The 15,061-nt window shown below is 40.4% G+C and overlaps 1 protein-coding gene across 3 annotated transcripts in view; it reads right to left on the bottom strand.

Annotated features, from left to right (window-relative positions):
* The window catches only part of LOC117429276 (protein unc-13 homolog C), a 100,274-nt gene that overhangs the window by 38,261 nt on the left and 46,952 nt on the right, over positions 1–15,061 (bottom strand). For all 3 annotated transcript variants that reach the window (XM_058998730.1, XM_058998731.1, XM_058998732.1), the window contains exons 17-18: positions 8,768–8,901; positions 8,048–8,133 (exon numbers count right to left, since the gene is read on the bottom strand). In XM_058998730.1, the coding sequence (XP_058854713.1) occupies positions 8,048–8,133; positions 8,768–8,901 (220 nt within the window). The remainder of the gene's footprint in view (positions 1–8,047; positions 8,134–8,767; positions 8,902–15,061) is intronic.

The raw sequence follows: 15,061 nt of genomic DNA, 5'->3' as shown, positions 1-15,061 counted from the left end.
TTATCAAAGCAGTGTTCCACAAGCATGTCCAAGATTATACTATACAAATCCTGTGTGGCTGTTTATCACATTCTACCATAGTTTGCCATTCCCTGCACTCCACATCTTCAGAAATTAGGACTTATTTACATACGAGTCCGGCTACATTCCCTAAAGGTAGCTGCTGCTTCAGGCAAGCCTCCTGTGTCATCATCAGCTTCCTGCCTGTCACTCTGTAAACTACACAGACGTGTTTCTGCTGCTGCCAGCAGCAGGAGATTGTCACTGTCACCTGCAAGCTTGGCTGTAGCTCCAGGGGGGAAAAAAGCTAAATAAAACCAAATCATGTTATATTCATAACATTTTAATGGAAACATCTACTGTATAGCGGGGATGTCCAGTACAGGCTAAAAACCTTTTTATGGTAATGCTGTTTAAAAAAAAAACAAAAAAAACAACATTCAATTCATTCAGAAGTTAATGTTTGTAACGCATTAGAGGCACAAGAATGGTGCATTTCAGAATAATGTTTTTTTTGAGGGGAAGAAAAACATATAAAACAGCATGGCTGCTTGACAGCTACACCCAAGGCCAGCCAAAGCCAAACGTTCAGTAGGGAAGCACTAGTTTAGACTGGAGCTGGATATCTACATGGGAAATTAGGTACCATATACACATCCTACACATTACAGGAACACATGCTTTTTGCCAACCCGATTCCTTACTTTTTGTGTGATATGTGATTGCTAGTGAAGCCACCTGCTGAGAATCTTTCCTTGAATTCTTCTTTCCACACAGATTTTCATCCAGTTATCAAAATCGATGAAAGTCTGATGAAGGATATGCGGACTGTAGGCAGGGGAAGTTGTACCTAGCATTTACATATGGATCCAGTGCTGGCTAAGACTTTCAGAACTGGAATTTATCATACATTATGACCTCAACCAATCTGAAAATTCTCAAAGCAGTAGCAATGTCTTTCATTCTCACACTCCGCTCACTTCTGCCTACTACTCCCAGTGCAGCAGACTAATGCTTATCACTATGCAGAGCATTGACAGGAAAAGGGCAAAATCACATGTATACTGGCCAGAAAGTCTCCCACTATCATGTATGGTACACTGGCTGTAAGCATTATTCCAGGGACTTATTTACAACCTGGTAGCACTAGGAAATGTATAAATGTATAACTGATGCTGGCACCAAGACAAAAAAAAGACAACATTGCCAATACCACCAATATTGAACCTGCAAGTATTCCTTCTGAATGGCTTAATGAAAACAAAGATGAGGTGATATGCTAATCTGTCACACTCCACTGTTCTAAAAAATACCATTTATTTTTACTACAGTACAGTAGATGGAAGCACAGGGGTAAATGGTTTATATTTACATCATCACTTTTATTGTACTGTAAAAAAAAAATAAAAAGAAGTATGCATGGCACACATGTGAAGATGTTAATGAGAAGAAAACAACAGTAAGAAGTAAGTAATGCACCCTTATCTCCTGACATCAATCACACAAATAGCTTTCTAGACGTGTTTGTTTATTGAACCTTTAGTGCTATCAGCTGAGTGGCTGTGATCCTTCTCGTTTCAAGCTATTTATCCCATACAGTGCCAGCACCATTGTTATACTGTGCGGTGCAATGCTTTATGTTACAGTATTCTACTCTGTTAAATTAAGACTCCACAGTACATTTCACAACCTTTTCTCTTTCCCCGATTACAACCTGCACATTGCCACATTAAAATCGGCAAACAAACTAAACCGCAGAATTACACATTCAAATTAAGATCATAGTTGTTTCCCTTCATGGATGTTACGAGTATAATTTTCAGTCTGATTTAAATACTTAAATAGCTACAATACAACAAAGTTAGTAGCTACATTTACAGTATTTGAATTGCCAGTATTTGATTTTTTGTGATGAATTATCTATGATGTTAAAATTTAAAGACTTGTTCATTTAATCAACTTATTTATCCTCTTGTGTTCTGAGATATACTTCTCAGCACTCACTGCAGGCAGTATGATATGTAGCCTTTGAAGATGTGTTTCAACCGGATTTTTTATCGTTGCACTTTTTTTTTTTTTAGTCATGTTAATAGCATTAGCTTAACATAAATACCCTCTCATTGCCAACAGAACATTAACTCTGATGGGTAATGTTCTGTCTCTCATAGACTTTATACAGTATAAAGAGCTTGTATCTGTGCTTCTGCTCAAAAAAACCCAAAACAAAACAAAAAAATCATTATCCAAACTTCAGCAAGTGTACAAAGAGGGAGCCAGAAAACTAAAATTACATAACTGGTGCAATTAAGATTTGGCCTGAACCATACATTACAGAGGTTTATTCAGAGGATGTTTGAATGCCACACACAAAATAACACAACTGCAAATGCCAGCCAATACATACCCTATATTATACATCCTGGGGTACCACTGGGTATGATTCCATTAGAAAGATAAGATCACCCTTGACTTGTTAAATCAAAAACAATTATCAATACAAGATAACGTATGATGTTTGCTAACGTTTAACAGTTACTATAAATGTATGAAATATAAATAAAATGGTATAAACACAAACCTGTTCCTTATGAAACAGCTGTGGCTGTTCTAACAGCAGATCTAACCTGTAAGACCTGGGGCAGTGCAGTTAATGCCACTTCTCAATGAGTTATTACAGTATGCAAATTATACCTTTTTGGAATCTTAAAAGCATCCCAGCTGCTGTAGTCCAATATCCGAGATTAAATTACTTTCATGAATAATCCAATATTTTCAACAGGTCTCAGAATTGATTACAAACAGAGCAAGGTAGTCTACGTTTCCTGAATACAGACTGTACGCCCAGTTGGGATAAAGTAAATAATAAAAATCTGGAGTCTATTTTCATATACATTTTAAAACGTATAGTTTGTTTAGAAGCTGGCCTTGTACTGCTGGCGTGTTGTGTCTTTCTGTGCCTACTGTACATAAAATCTATGATATTGTGTGTCTGTGTTCTACCGTGTCTTCTGCATGACACTACACTGCTTTTTCTAATCAAAGCAATGTGTTCTATCACTTGCGGGACCAGTATGTAAAAGCAGCGGTCAATGACGATGCAGAGAAATAAAGAAACCACAGCCTTGACCTGCCTTGAAGTCCGGAGCTCATCGCTCAAGGACACAAACACAACAATCCAGAGCAAGGTGCCTCATTCCTAACTTTTCCCTGTGGAGAATGTTCAGTCCATCACACACACGCATATATGTCGAAATCTATATGTTGTCACCCGTCCACCTCCAATCTTAACCCATTCACGTGTGCATCCCGTGTGACTGACCCAAAAGCAAACCCAATAAGAAACCAAACACAGCCAGATTCACTTTAGCAAGCTCATTACTAATTACTATTGTAAAAGCACCAGCCTAAGAGGATCTGCTGAGCAACCAAACTTACTTGTTTCGCTACTAGCATTACCAGGAGTGTACTCCCTGAAAGTATGAACTCTCAATGCTGTACATTTGGATTAAGAATAGTAAACTTTAAATGTAAGGTTCAATAAAAAAGGCTTGAACAATGCTAGTTTACAGTATTTAAACAGTACCATAAATATGTGTTAGCTTTAATTATGATGTGAAACCCCCTCATAGTTTGCAAGTTTGTTAAAAATAAATTACTAAAGATTTTGTGCATAACCATTTGTCATGAATTATCTCTCAATTCCACAATAAATTAAAATCTGTATTTATTTAGTTAATAAACATTAGCAGCGCAGGGAAACATACTCGTGCTGTTTTATCTCAGTTCCCAGTCAGTTCCTGTTCAGCCAACGCATACCCTCTGCGCTCCTGTGCTGTCCTTTTACCAAAAATAAACCATACAGCTACCAATTACCTCTGCAGAGAAGTAGCATAAATAAAACACGTTCTAATCTCTCTAACACAGACGATGCAACTGTTTTAGTTTGCAGAGAAAATTCTCTTGTGTATGATGTTTCTTCAATTCTCTTGTGTATGCTGTTTTTGACATGCAAATAAAAAGTGCCTTTCTGGGAATGCATGAAATACAGTCTGCATAAGTCTTCTTTCCAATTATTTTTTTTGAGGCACTCATTATACTATAGTAATGGATACAAAATACTGGAGGTTTATTTTCACTGTGGGTGATTTGATCTAATGGATGTTTCACAGTTATTCCTCTATTGATGTGAATTTTAGATGCCCTAAGGCTTTGTGGTTGTGTAGTTCATAAATATAGTCTCAGTACCAACATCCAGAGAGTAAACGATAATAATCGAAATGATCAGATATAGCGGTATACAGTGACACCGTGAAAATTACTCTTTTTGTAATACAACTGATGCTTCCAAACGTTCAATATAATATCACAGTGTATACTCGTTACACACCAAAATGTTAATTAATAAAACAAAAACAACTGTTTTTTTTGGGTGAGGTGGGGTGGGGGCAAAACAGAAAGGTGCATTTTAAGTTACAAACCAAAGAAGGAAGGAAGTGACCTTGAAATGTATGTGTAAGAGCCTAATAGTTTATATATTCCACTAATTGTACTTTGAATATATAAAGCCCCTTTCACACTGGCATGCTCTACCCGGGTCGGAACCTACTCGGGTCAGGACCCGGTGTCGTGCGGGTCGGGTACACAATTTCACACTGCTTTTGATAAAGCAGGGTTGACCTGGATGACAGACGCAAGTAAACAATACATGTATCAATGCCCTGGAAGCAGCTGGTTACCGACGCTTCCATTGAAGCTTCTCTGGATAGAAACATCAGCCCAAATGTTGATTAGATTAAATGTTTCTTCACCCCTGCTGCAATCTGGCTCATGGTGTGTATCAAGCAACAAAAATATGGCTAAACAGAATAAACAGAAATGTTCCTTGCAGAAGTAAAACCTTCACACAGGCATGGCTGTTGGTTATTGTGTCGGCTGTCATGCATTTTCTCTCGCTCAACCTGGGTTAACCCGGGTACGACCCAGGTACCTGGTTTCACACTACGTGGGATTGTGACCCAGGTACCCAGAACCCGGGTCCAGACCTGGGTAGAAGTGCCAGTGTAAAAGGGGCTTAAGATAAACAATAAGTTTACATTTTAGCTTGTTTGCCTTTTTTGGGGTGATTTGTCATGGAATGACCCCATCACAACCTGGCTGAATCCCAATACACTGTGTCTCCTGATTGAACTTGACTTAAGAATATGCATATCTGCTTGAGCAGAGTCTAACTGAAAACTGATACCAAACCCAGAGAGAAAATGAAAACCAAGAATCTGAGAGCAAGTCCTGCTGACACAGCAAGATCGAGTCAGGCTTCTCATTTATCAGGCTTATGGGCACCAAGTGAGGGCACAACACTGCAGTGGGAAAAGCCAAAATGAATACACATTTAGTTACATTCTCTGTCCTGTGTGACTAAACCAGTGACAAATATTGTGTGTAAAACTAACAGACCTAATTTGTCATGTGTCTGGGGCCTGTCTAATGCAATTTACCAGGACTGTGAAACTGTCTGATTTATGAAACAGTGGAGTTTTAATATTTGATAATATGGAGTTACTCTTTCAAGAAATGTAAACGATTCTAACCCAAATGAACGAGACTGTTTCAAAGCGAGTGTAAGCTTGTGTCCCAGCAGTTTAAACAACCTTTTGGGGAAAGTAAACAAGTCTGCCTTTCGATAAAGTAGAACACACATAAGGTTGCAGTAAACAGTCAATAAGTAAAATCGAATTTAATTTAATACTTTTATAAATGTGGGACACTGCAGCTTAAAGCAAGGGTCTTTCAGTTTAAATTTAGCTGCAGTAAAACATGCTTTATTTCCCTTGGCTGGATAAGCAGTATTCTGCACGGTCTCTGACTGGAAAACATGAATCCTTTAATACCTGATGTGATTTATAAGCACAGAATACAAATGGCACTACGATAAAAGGCAGGCTTTATTGTTCATGATGTTATATTATTTTTTGTCAATAAATGCAAATGTTTCGTAAAAAATGACACCTTTTATAATAGTAATGACACTGTAACATTTTGTTTCACGCAGATGAGAAAACTGATGGAAGGATAATCTTTATCCACTATCAGGGATTTCTTGTTGAGCAGTGACACCACTTACAGAAACAGTCCTCACATGGTTCCTTCCACACATGTCTGCCAGTCATAAGCAGCAAGCCACACTATTTGTGCCACAGGTTGTACACTAACACAGACACACAAACCCACGCGCTGTCCTTAGGGGAATAGCAAACCCATCACAGTGGAAGATTGTCCCCTGCCATGCCTCATCACCTCATGTTACTTAAATCCCTTCAGATTTAATTATCCACAGCGCAGCAGAGATTTCAAGACATAACCTTAATGCAGAATGTCAACTAAGTATGGTTGATAATTTGCTGAGAAAAAAAACAAATAAAAAAACTGTTCTTGTGTCTTGTGATTTTTGATTACAAAGAGTGTTGGGCTATATGTATTATTATCCTGCCTAAAAACATTTTATAGCAAATGCATTCATTCTATTACAGCTTCCTACTAACATTGTTGGCTTCAGTTTCATGAGGTGAATCAGTTGGCAAAAGCTATAAATGCCATAAATCCTGTTGAAAGATTACCGCAATACACTAAAAATCAGAACAAAACATAATCTTTAATGAAAGAGTGTCTGTGCCTTCAATCAACATATGAATAATTAAAGTGTTATAACAGAGTACAAATGCAGCTTATCAAAAAGCCCACTATTGTTCTTATTCTAATACAATATTATAAATCTGAATTAAAAACCTGGCCTGTTTTATCTCTCAATTTATGCCTCTTGTGATAACCGACTATCCTCCAACCAGAAGATTATTATTGTAGAAATATAGATAATGCTATTACTGAGAGCAAACCTGGCCATAGAATCATGCTAATTACATGGTGTTATAAATCTGCATTGAATTCAAAGTACTAAAGGTTCATTACCATACTCAACTCCATGTGTCAAAAGCACATGTGACACTTCCAGACATATAAGGCACAGTTAAATTGCCTTATACATTTCTTACTTTAAAATAATACAATAATATTCCTGCTAACATTTCTCCTAGTTTCCAAAGGTTTTGTTTGAATGTGCAATCTGTCCCCCCTACAAAACAAATGTTACTTAGAGTAAAAATTTACACAAAGGCATATTTCATTCTCAGAAACCTGTAAAATATTGTCACAAATGCATGGGATTAGATATTAGTTTTTTTTTTCTAATATGTTTAGATATTACACCAGACCCAGCTGGGTGCAAATTAAAACTGTACCACCTAATAATAATTTACATTCATCATAGAAATGTGTTGTGCGCTCACACTACCAAGTTCACTCAGTATTGCTACAAAGCTGTATTGTGTACCCACATCTGAACCGCCACTTATGAACCATGCAATCTGCCATCTAGCAGCTTAAATTGACAAGAATGCTTAAACACCTCAAAAGAAAACGATTGAAAATCATCATTCACAAGTGCTGTGATGGGATTTATAGCAAGCTACAGTTTTTACCAGTATATCACCTGATCATTTTGTTATGCTTTATACTTAAAAACAATGCGCCACTAATATGTTCCAACAGCAAAGCAACAGTCCTGACAAGAAATGTATGGGTAACACTGTGAGGTTTGAACTCATTATTATAAGCAAAGAGGTCAAGAGTCTGGTGAAACGCACATGCAACACTGGGAAGTGTGAGACTATCTGGTAGTTCAATTCTTAGTCTTGTTGAAATGAAATGTTGCCAAACGCTTCTCTGTGCTAGTAGATATCAATGAGGGAAAATGACATACTGTACTGAATCTTAATAGCTCCAGACACACTGGCTATATAAATCTATTTTAACACCACAGTGCACTGCTCAATAAATCATTATTTTTGTCCTAGTATGAAAGTAACTGGTAAACAACATGATACGCAGTGTCAGACACATCTGAGCAAGGCATATTACCTGCAAAACCTCTGTTTTCAGTTCATAATTGGGAATTATTCTTGCCTTATCTACACGTGCTTTTTACATTACCTACCTTCCATTGCATATTTCATATCCAGGGCAAAAAGGTTCCACATGATTTCTGCACTGATTTTTCCCATGTTCAGCTCCTGAGGGAACCTATAATTCAAAGTTGATATCAACATGTCAAAACAGTGCAGTGGTATAGAATTCATTTTAGACAAACTGTGCCATTAAAAATACATTTATATTTCATTTTTTGTGGGAATATTTTAAAAAACATCTGTACAAAAACATACTAGGCCATAGTTGATCTCATTAAATGAGTAAACACAAAATACTAATTTTCAATGTATTATGTCATCTTGCACTGCGATTCTCAATACCCTTATAAACATTCACCACAGTAAATTTGCATAGTAATTTTGCAGTTTCCCATTATATTTACTTATATTTTACTTTGGTACATTTAGTAGTCTTGAAATATTATATTATGCATATTAAGTTCATCTTATTAAACAAAAATTGCACTCGCTCCTGCTTGTGAAAATGTAAAAACACCATCAAGCTTCGGGATAGATCAGAGTTTCCAAAAGCAGTTCATAATGCTAAAAAAAAAAGTACTGAAATCTTTTTCAAGTGATCTGGGAAGACAGGAAACAGCACAGCAAGGTCCAATGCATCTAACAGGTACTGTTATAAAAGGTATATGGGCGTGATAATGAATCTTTAAGCATTAAGGTCACATACCACACTAATGGTGGGAAACCTATCGTGCACTGTGTTTACTTACTGGTTCAGAACAGGCGTGTAGGCTGTCCTGTCCTCGTCAATGACAGTCACCATCAGTGTAATCATGTTAGGCCAGAAATCCAAATTCTTGATGCTTGGTCCCTGTTCCTCTCGTGGAACATCTTGTTTCTTGGTCTGCTCAGAGAAAGAGAGTGGAGATGGTTAAAAGCTATCTTTATACAACTATGTTTCTGTCCAAGCATAGAATCTACACTACAGCTTCACCAATTCATAAAATAGACTGTATTTATTAACACATCTTTAGACAAAAAAACCTGTCCGAGACGGTGCATAGTAGAAATGAGAGAACGATTCAGGGAACAATTCAGTCAGTTATAACCAGTGAAGTGGTTTTACAATCTGAACAGCAGGAGAAGATCATTAACTGCCTACGGAATAAGCTTCAGGCGGCTAAGAAAGGGGCTTTAATGCCCCATGGCTTTAGTCAATATTGTTTTGTTTTGTAAGCTACTGTAATATATTGCCCAGGGAGGTTTTACAGGACTATACAGTAAACACAAGAGACAGATGAGTGTGTTAAATATACTTTTCAGTTGTTTACACTGCTATTACTGATTTTAAAAAATATGCCATTGGGTTAGCTACAGTGAGTATCTGAACTCTGAAAGGCATTGCCAGTGTTTGAGATTAAAACCCTCTGTCTTTTCACAAGCACTAGTCTGACAAAACATGGGTGGGCAAAGTGCCAGGTCCATGGTGCTTAGCTTCTGTGGTTCAATCCTGAAGGAGGGATCACTCCAGCTCCAATAACCTCACAGCTCAGAGGATAAACATTCAGTTTGTCAATAATTCCAATGTGTAAAAATACAAATTCATTGTGTTTTCACACACATTTATTCAGGGGTTATCTTAGCCCAGCAAACCAGGAACTCAAACATGTGCAAAGAGACTATGTAAAGATATTTACGTAGAGATGCCAAGATCAGCCTATAAAGTACAATTATTTTTCTATGCTAATGTACCCGAAGCAAGAACCAAAATTGATTCCAACACCCGCTCTATAGCTCGGGAAGGCAAAACAAAATGTTGCCTACAATCCTTCAATCCTTCCTAGAAAAACTACTACTGATGCTCAAGAAATATTGTTATGCCATAAGGGCATTAATTCAACAAACACAGGGAGGATATTATATTTTTCAACCAGTGAAAAAAAAACAACCAATAATCTTCACTTGATTTCCCCCCCCACCAACCTTTCAAACAGGACAACTTCTGTAATTATTCCATTGCTATTTGAAACCAGAACCCTGCCATGTGAAAGCTAATGCAGACAACTGGGAAAAGGGTTATATGTAAAATCAACATTGTTACTGGTACAGGGAATTCTGAAGCCCCTTTGGTGCAGCTATATTGTCATTTAAAATAACGTTTCATCTTCACAAGGTCAGCAAGCATGTGTCATTGTGATGCTAGCAGGGTTCAGTCATTGCTGCTTGCAAGATGTGACACCACCCAAGGGCCTGGGTGACAGTAGGCCAATTAGAACTGTATATTTATATAACAGCTTTAAACTCTGTCGTTTGGTCTTTCTCAACAAATCTCACTTCCTATCTGCTTGCTTGTTAATAAAGCGTTCTTTTTAAACAACTGGCTTTTTGTTAGGCAACGCTTCAGAATTTTTTTGTACTTTTTTATTCTTTTTTAATTCAATTCAAAATATCTTAATTAACTCTAAACTTGGTAATAGTATTTTCTAAAAAGAAAAGAAAATTAGAGTCAATGTTTTATGTATCAGTCACTAGTTTCTAATTATAGCGATTATTTTAGAAGACTCGGACCATCAACATAAATCAGAAGGCATACATTCAGACCCGTCAGAGAACATGGATAAATTGTGCTCAGTCCACTGCATAACACACACCGGTTGACATCTTCACACAAACAAACAATTTCTGACGTAGGGCACAGGCTGGTGGAACTTATTTAAGGGAGGGCATCTAGTAATTAGTTCAGTCTACAGGTAACCAGGGACTGAGGCAGATAGGTAAGTTCCTGCTTCAAGTAATTTTAAAGTAACTACATTTGGTGACATTGTAAGGTGGTGTTTGAATTAGCTGAGTTAGTGTGTGATTAGTACCAGGTGAGTGGCTAAATTGATTAGCAGTTGATTTTGCTATTTGATTGGTTTCCACACAGTTTAGTTGGTTCTTTTGCCAAGCAGTTGTAACATTTAATCAAGCAGCTTATTTCGGCGCCAGCAAGAAGCGCCAGCAAACCGAAGAGCCTCAACAAAAGAGCCGGGAGTCTAGCTGTGGGAGTCCAGCAAGGGGAGGCCTGCACTGAGATGCTGTTCGACTAGATCCGAACCTAACGGCGCTCTGGAAGAAGCCATCTACTAGTCAGGTCTGTACCCTCCACCCCACTGCTCCTACTGTGCCTTTTGTCCTGCCTGTCCTGCTATGACTGCCTCTCACATCCCTTTTCTGTCCTCCCGTCCTCGTCCTCTGCCCTCCCTCTGCTGCTGCTCCTCCAACCCCTCTAACCTCATTTCTCTGCCTCTCCCCCCCTACCGCACACTCTCTGGTGCACTCTGGATCGTCACTCTTCTGCTAACAAAGCTGATTTCATCTCTGCCTTTAACTCCCACCTCTCGCTTGATTTCCTTGCTCTCACTGAAACCTGGCTGTCCCCTGATAACACTGTTACTCCTGCTTCCCTGTCCTCTCTCTACTTCCTGTCCCATAACCCGCGTCTCACTGGATGGGGAGGTGGGACTGGTCTTCTCCTCTCTCCCTCCTTACTCTTTTCTGTCCCCTCCGATCTCTCCTCACTCTCTGTTAATACCTTTGAATTTCATGCAGTCCAACTAACCTCTCCCTGTCAACTCCTGCTCATTGTTCTGTACCGCCCCCCTGGGCCTCTCACTCACTTTCTGGATGAACTCGACTATCTACTCTCCTCCCTCCCCTCTCTGTCTAACCCTACTGTCCTGTTGGGTGACTTCAACATCCATCTCTCCAACCCCAGCCACTCTGCTGGATTCCTCCCTCTCCTTCACTCCATCGACTTCTGTCTCTCTCCATGCCCTCCTACCCACAAAGCTGGCCGTCGACTGGACCTCACCTTCTCCAGGGCCTGCTGCCCCTCCACCCTTTCTGTCACTCCCCTGGACCTCTCTGACCACTATTTAATCTCTTTTTCTCTGTCTCTCCCCCCTCTCCCTGCTCCTCCTACACCAACTGTCACCTCTCGCCGTAACCTCCGATCTCTCTCCCCCTCTGTCCTTGCCTCCACTGCTCTCTCTCACCTCCCTCCTATCGACTCCTTTTCACAACTCTCCGTCACCCTCTTCTCCTCCCTCACCTCCTCCCTCGACTCCCTCTGTCCCCTCACCTCCCGACCTGCTCGCCCCTCCCCTCCCCATCCCTGGCTCTCCTCTGTGCTCCGCTCTGAAAGAATCACACTGCGATCTGCTGAAAAGAAATGGAAGAGAACCAAACTCCCTGCTGCCCTAGACCTTTACCGCACTCTCCTCTCCTCCTTCTCCTCTACTCTCTCCTCTGCTAAATGTACTTATTTCCAATCTGTAATCCAAGCCTCCACTAACAACCCACATAAACTATTCTCTACCTTCTCCTCCCTCCTAAACCCTCCCCCCTCCTCCTCCCTCCTCCATCTCCCCTGATGACTTTGCCTCCTTCTCTTCTAAAATCTCAGATATCCGCAAACTCTTTAACACCTCTCCCTCCCCCGCACCCCCTCCTGCTCCAACCCCTACACCCACTGCATCCCCTACTAACTTGCCCTCCTTCTCCACCTTCTTGCCCCTCTCAGACTCTGAGCTCTCCTCCCTGCTCCAGGGTCACAAACCCACCACGTGTGCCTTAGACCCCCTCCCCACTCACCTCTTTCAAGCTGCTGCTCCTGCTCTACTCGCCTTCATCTCCTCCCTCCTCAACACCTCTCTACTTTCCGGTCTCTTTCCCTCTGCCTTCAAAAAAGCCTCTATCACTCCCCTCCTCAAAAAACCTACCCTCGACCCCACCTCCCTCCAGAGCTACCGCCCTGTCTCCCTCCTACCCTTCCTCTCCAAAACCCTCGAGCGGACTGTACACCGCCAGCTCTCTGCTTTCCTGTCCAACCACTCTCTGCTCGACCCTCTCCAATCTGGCTTCCGCTCTACTCACTCCACTGAAGCTGACCTGGGGATCTCTGGCACTGCTCTGGCCTGGTTCTCCTCCTACCTCTCCAACCGCACTTACCAGGTAACCTGGCGTGGAGCAACCTCCACACCTCTCCCTCTCTTAACAGGAGTCCCCCAAGGGCCAGTCTTGGGTCCTCTCCTGTTCTCTCTCTACATCCGCTCCCTGGGCCCCCTCATCGCATCCTATGGTTTCTCATACCATTTCTATGCTGATGATGCTCAGATTTTCCTCTCCTTCCCCACCTTTGACTCCACCATCTCCTCCTGTATCTCTACCTGTCTGTCTGCTATTTCCTCCTGGATGCACTCGCATCACCTCAAACTCAACCTCTCTAAATCTGACCTCCTTTTCTTTCCCTCCTCCTCCCCCTCCTCTCATCTCTCTATCTCTGTTCCTCTGGAATCTACTACACTCTCTCCATCTTCCTCTGCTAAGAACCTCGGAGTCACCCTGGACCCCTGCCTCTCTTATTCCCAGCACATCTCCACTCTGGCACGCACTTGCCGATTCTTCCTGAGCAACATTCGAAGAATCCGACCCTTCCTCACCAACTACGCTACCCAGCTCCTGGTCCAGCCCTTGGTACTCTCCCGCCTAGACTACTGCAACTCCCTCCTGGCTGGCCTCACAGCGTCCACCACCCGTCCGCTCCAGCTCATCCAGAACTCCGCTGCCCGCCTGGTGTTCTCTCTGCCTCGCTTCTCCCACGCTACTCCACTACTCCACTCACTCCACTGGCTCCCGATCACCGCTCGCATCCAGTTCAAGACTCTTGTACTAGCCTACAGATGCCTTGACCAGACTGCACCCAGCTACCTCCAGACCCTCATCTCTCCCTACACCCCCACTCGACCTCTCCGCTCCGCCTCCACTAGAAGACTGGCTCTACCTCCGCTACGCTCCCCTGCCTCCAGAGCCCGCTCCTTCTCCACCCTTGCTCCGCAGTGGTGGAATGATCTTCCTACAGATGTCAGGACTGCCCAGTCCCTGACCACATTCCGGCACCTCCTTAAGACTCACCTCTTCAAACAGCACCTGTAGAACTCCTCTGTTTTTATCCTGGGACACTATCACCCTTCCTTAAATGCGCTTTATTTATCTGCCCCCTATTTTACTGCATTTAATCATGTACTTCAGAATACTGTAATCTGCAAAGTGCTTAATCTATAGCATTTTGTATTTAATCATATCCTGATGTAACTATCACTGTTATCTGCTGTATTATTGAATTGTATTTTGTCACACTTGTACTCTGCTTGAACAAAAGTCATTGTATTTATCTTGCTCTTATTGTATTACTTGTATTGTAACACTTGAAATGTATTTGCTTACGATTGTAAGTCGCCCTGGATAAGGACGTCTGCTAAGAAATAAATAATAATAATAATAATAATAATAATAATAATAATAATAATAATAATAATAATAATAATAATAAAACTCAAATGAACAAGCTAAGAAAAAAATATGTTTATACACCAATACTGTGATCAAAAAAACAAATGTTGAACAACTGTTACAAAAAGCAATATATTCTACCAGTAAATTTTATTTATTTATTTATTTATCACAAAAAATACTTTGTTTAGCTTCAGGGTTATCCCAGAGGACCTTTAAGCACATTCTTGTTTAAACGTCCTTGTAAACCTTTCCAGGTAATTGATTTAGAAATGAATTTATAGTTGGAGGAATGCATTGGGTCAGTAATAGTGTTCATTAAAGACTATAATCACAGATGGTAAATGATACCTATTCTAAAACAATAAGAGAATGAGTCACTTTGTTAGGGTCCTTTGGAGAGCTGTTTGGGGGGTAATTCTCTTTTTCTTTGATAGCTGCCCCTGTGTTGATTAAATGTATTTTTCAAGTATTGGACAAACATGTAATTAACAGATGTGTCCATCTTTCAAGATAGGAAAATGACATAATAATCCCATAATCCATGATGATTATTACATTTCTAGATTGACAAAGTTGAGGTACCACACAGCCAACATGAAAATTAAACTTAACAGTATGTAGCATTTATAAACCAATACTTTTTCATGCTATACTTTTCCTGTCTCTATGACATCCAACATATTGGCAAAAATGTAACCTTCATGTGCATCAGTATAATATTTCAATAC

This window comes from Acipenser ruthenus, chromosome 24 (genome assembly GCF_902713425.1).
Source record: "Acipenser ruthenus chromosome 24, fAciRut3.2 maternal haplotype, whole genome shotgun sequence".
Classification (NCBI taxonomy): domain Eukaryota; kingdom Metazoa; phylum Chordata; class Actinopteri; order Acipenseriformes; family Acipenseridae; genus Acipenser; species Acipenser ruthenus.
The sequence above is the reverse complement of the archived record's forward strand: the minus strand, read 5'-3'. Positions and strand labels throughout refer to the sequence as shown.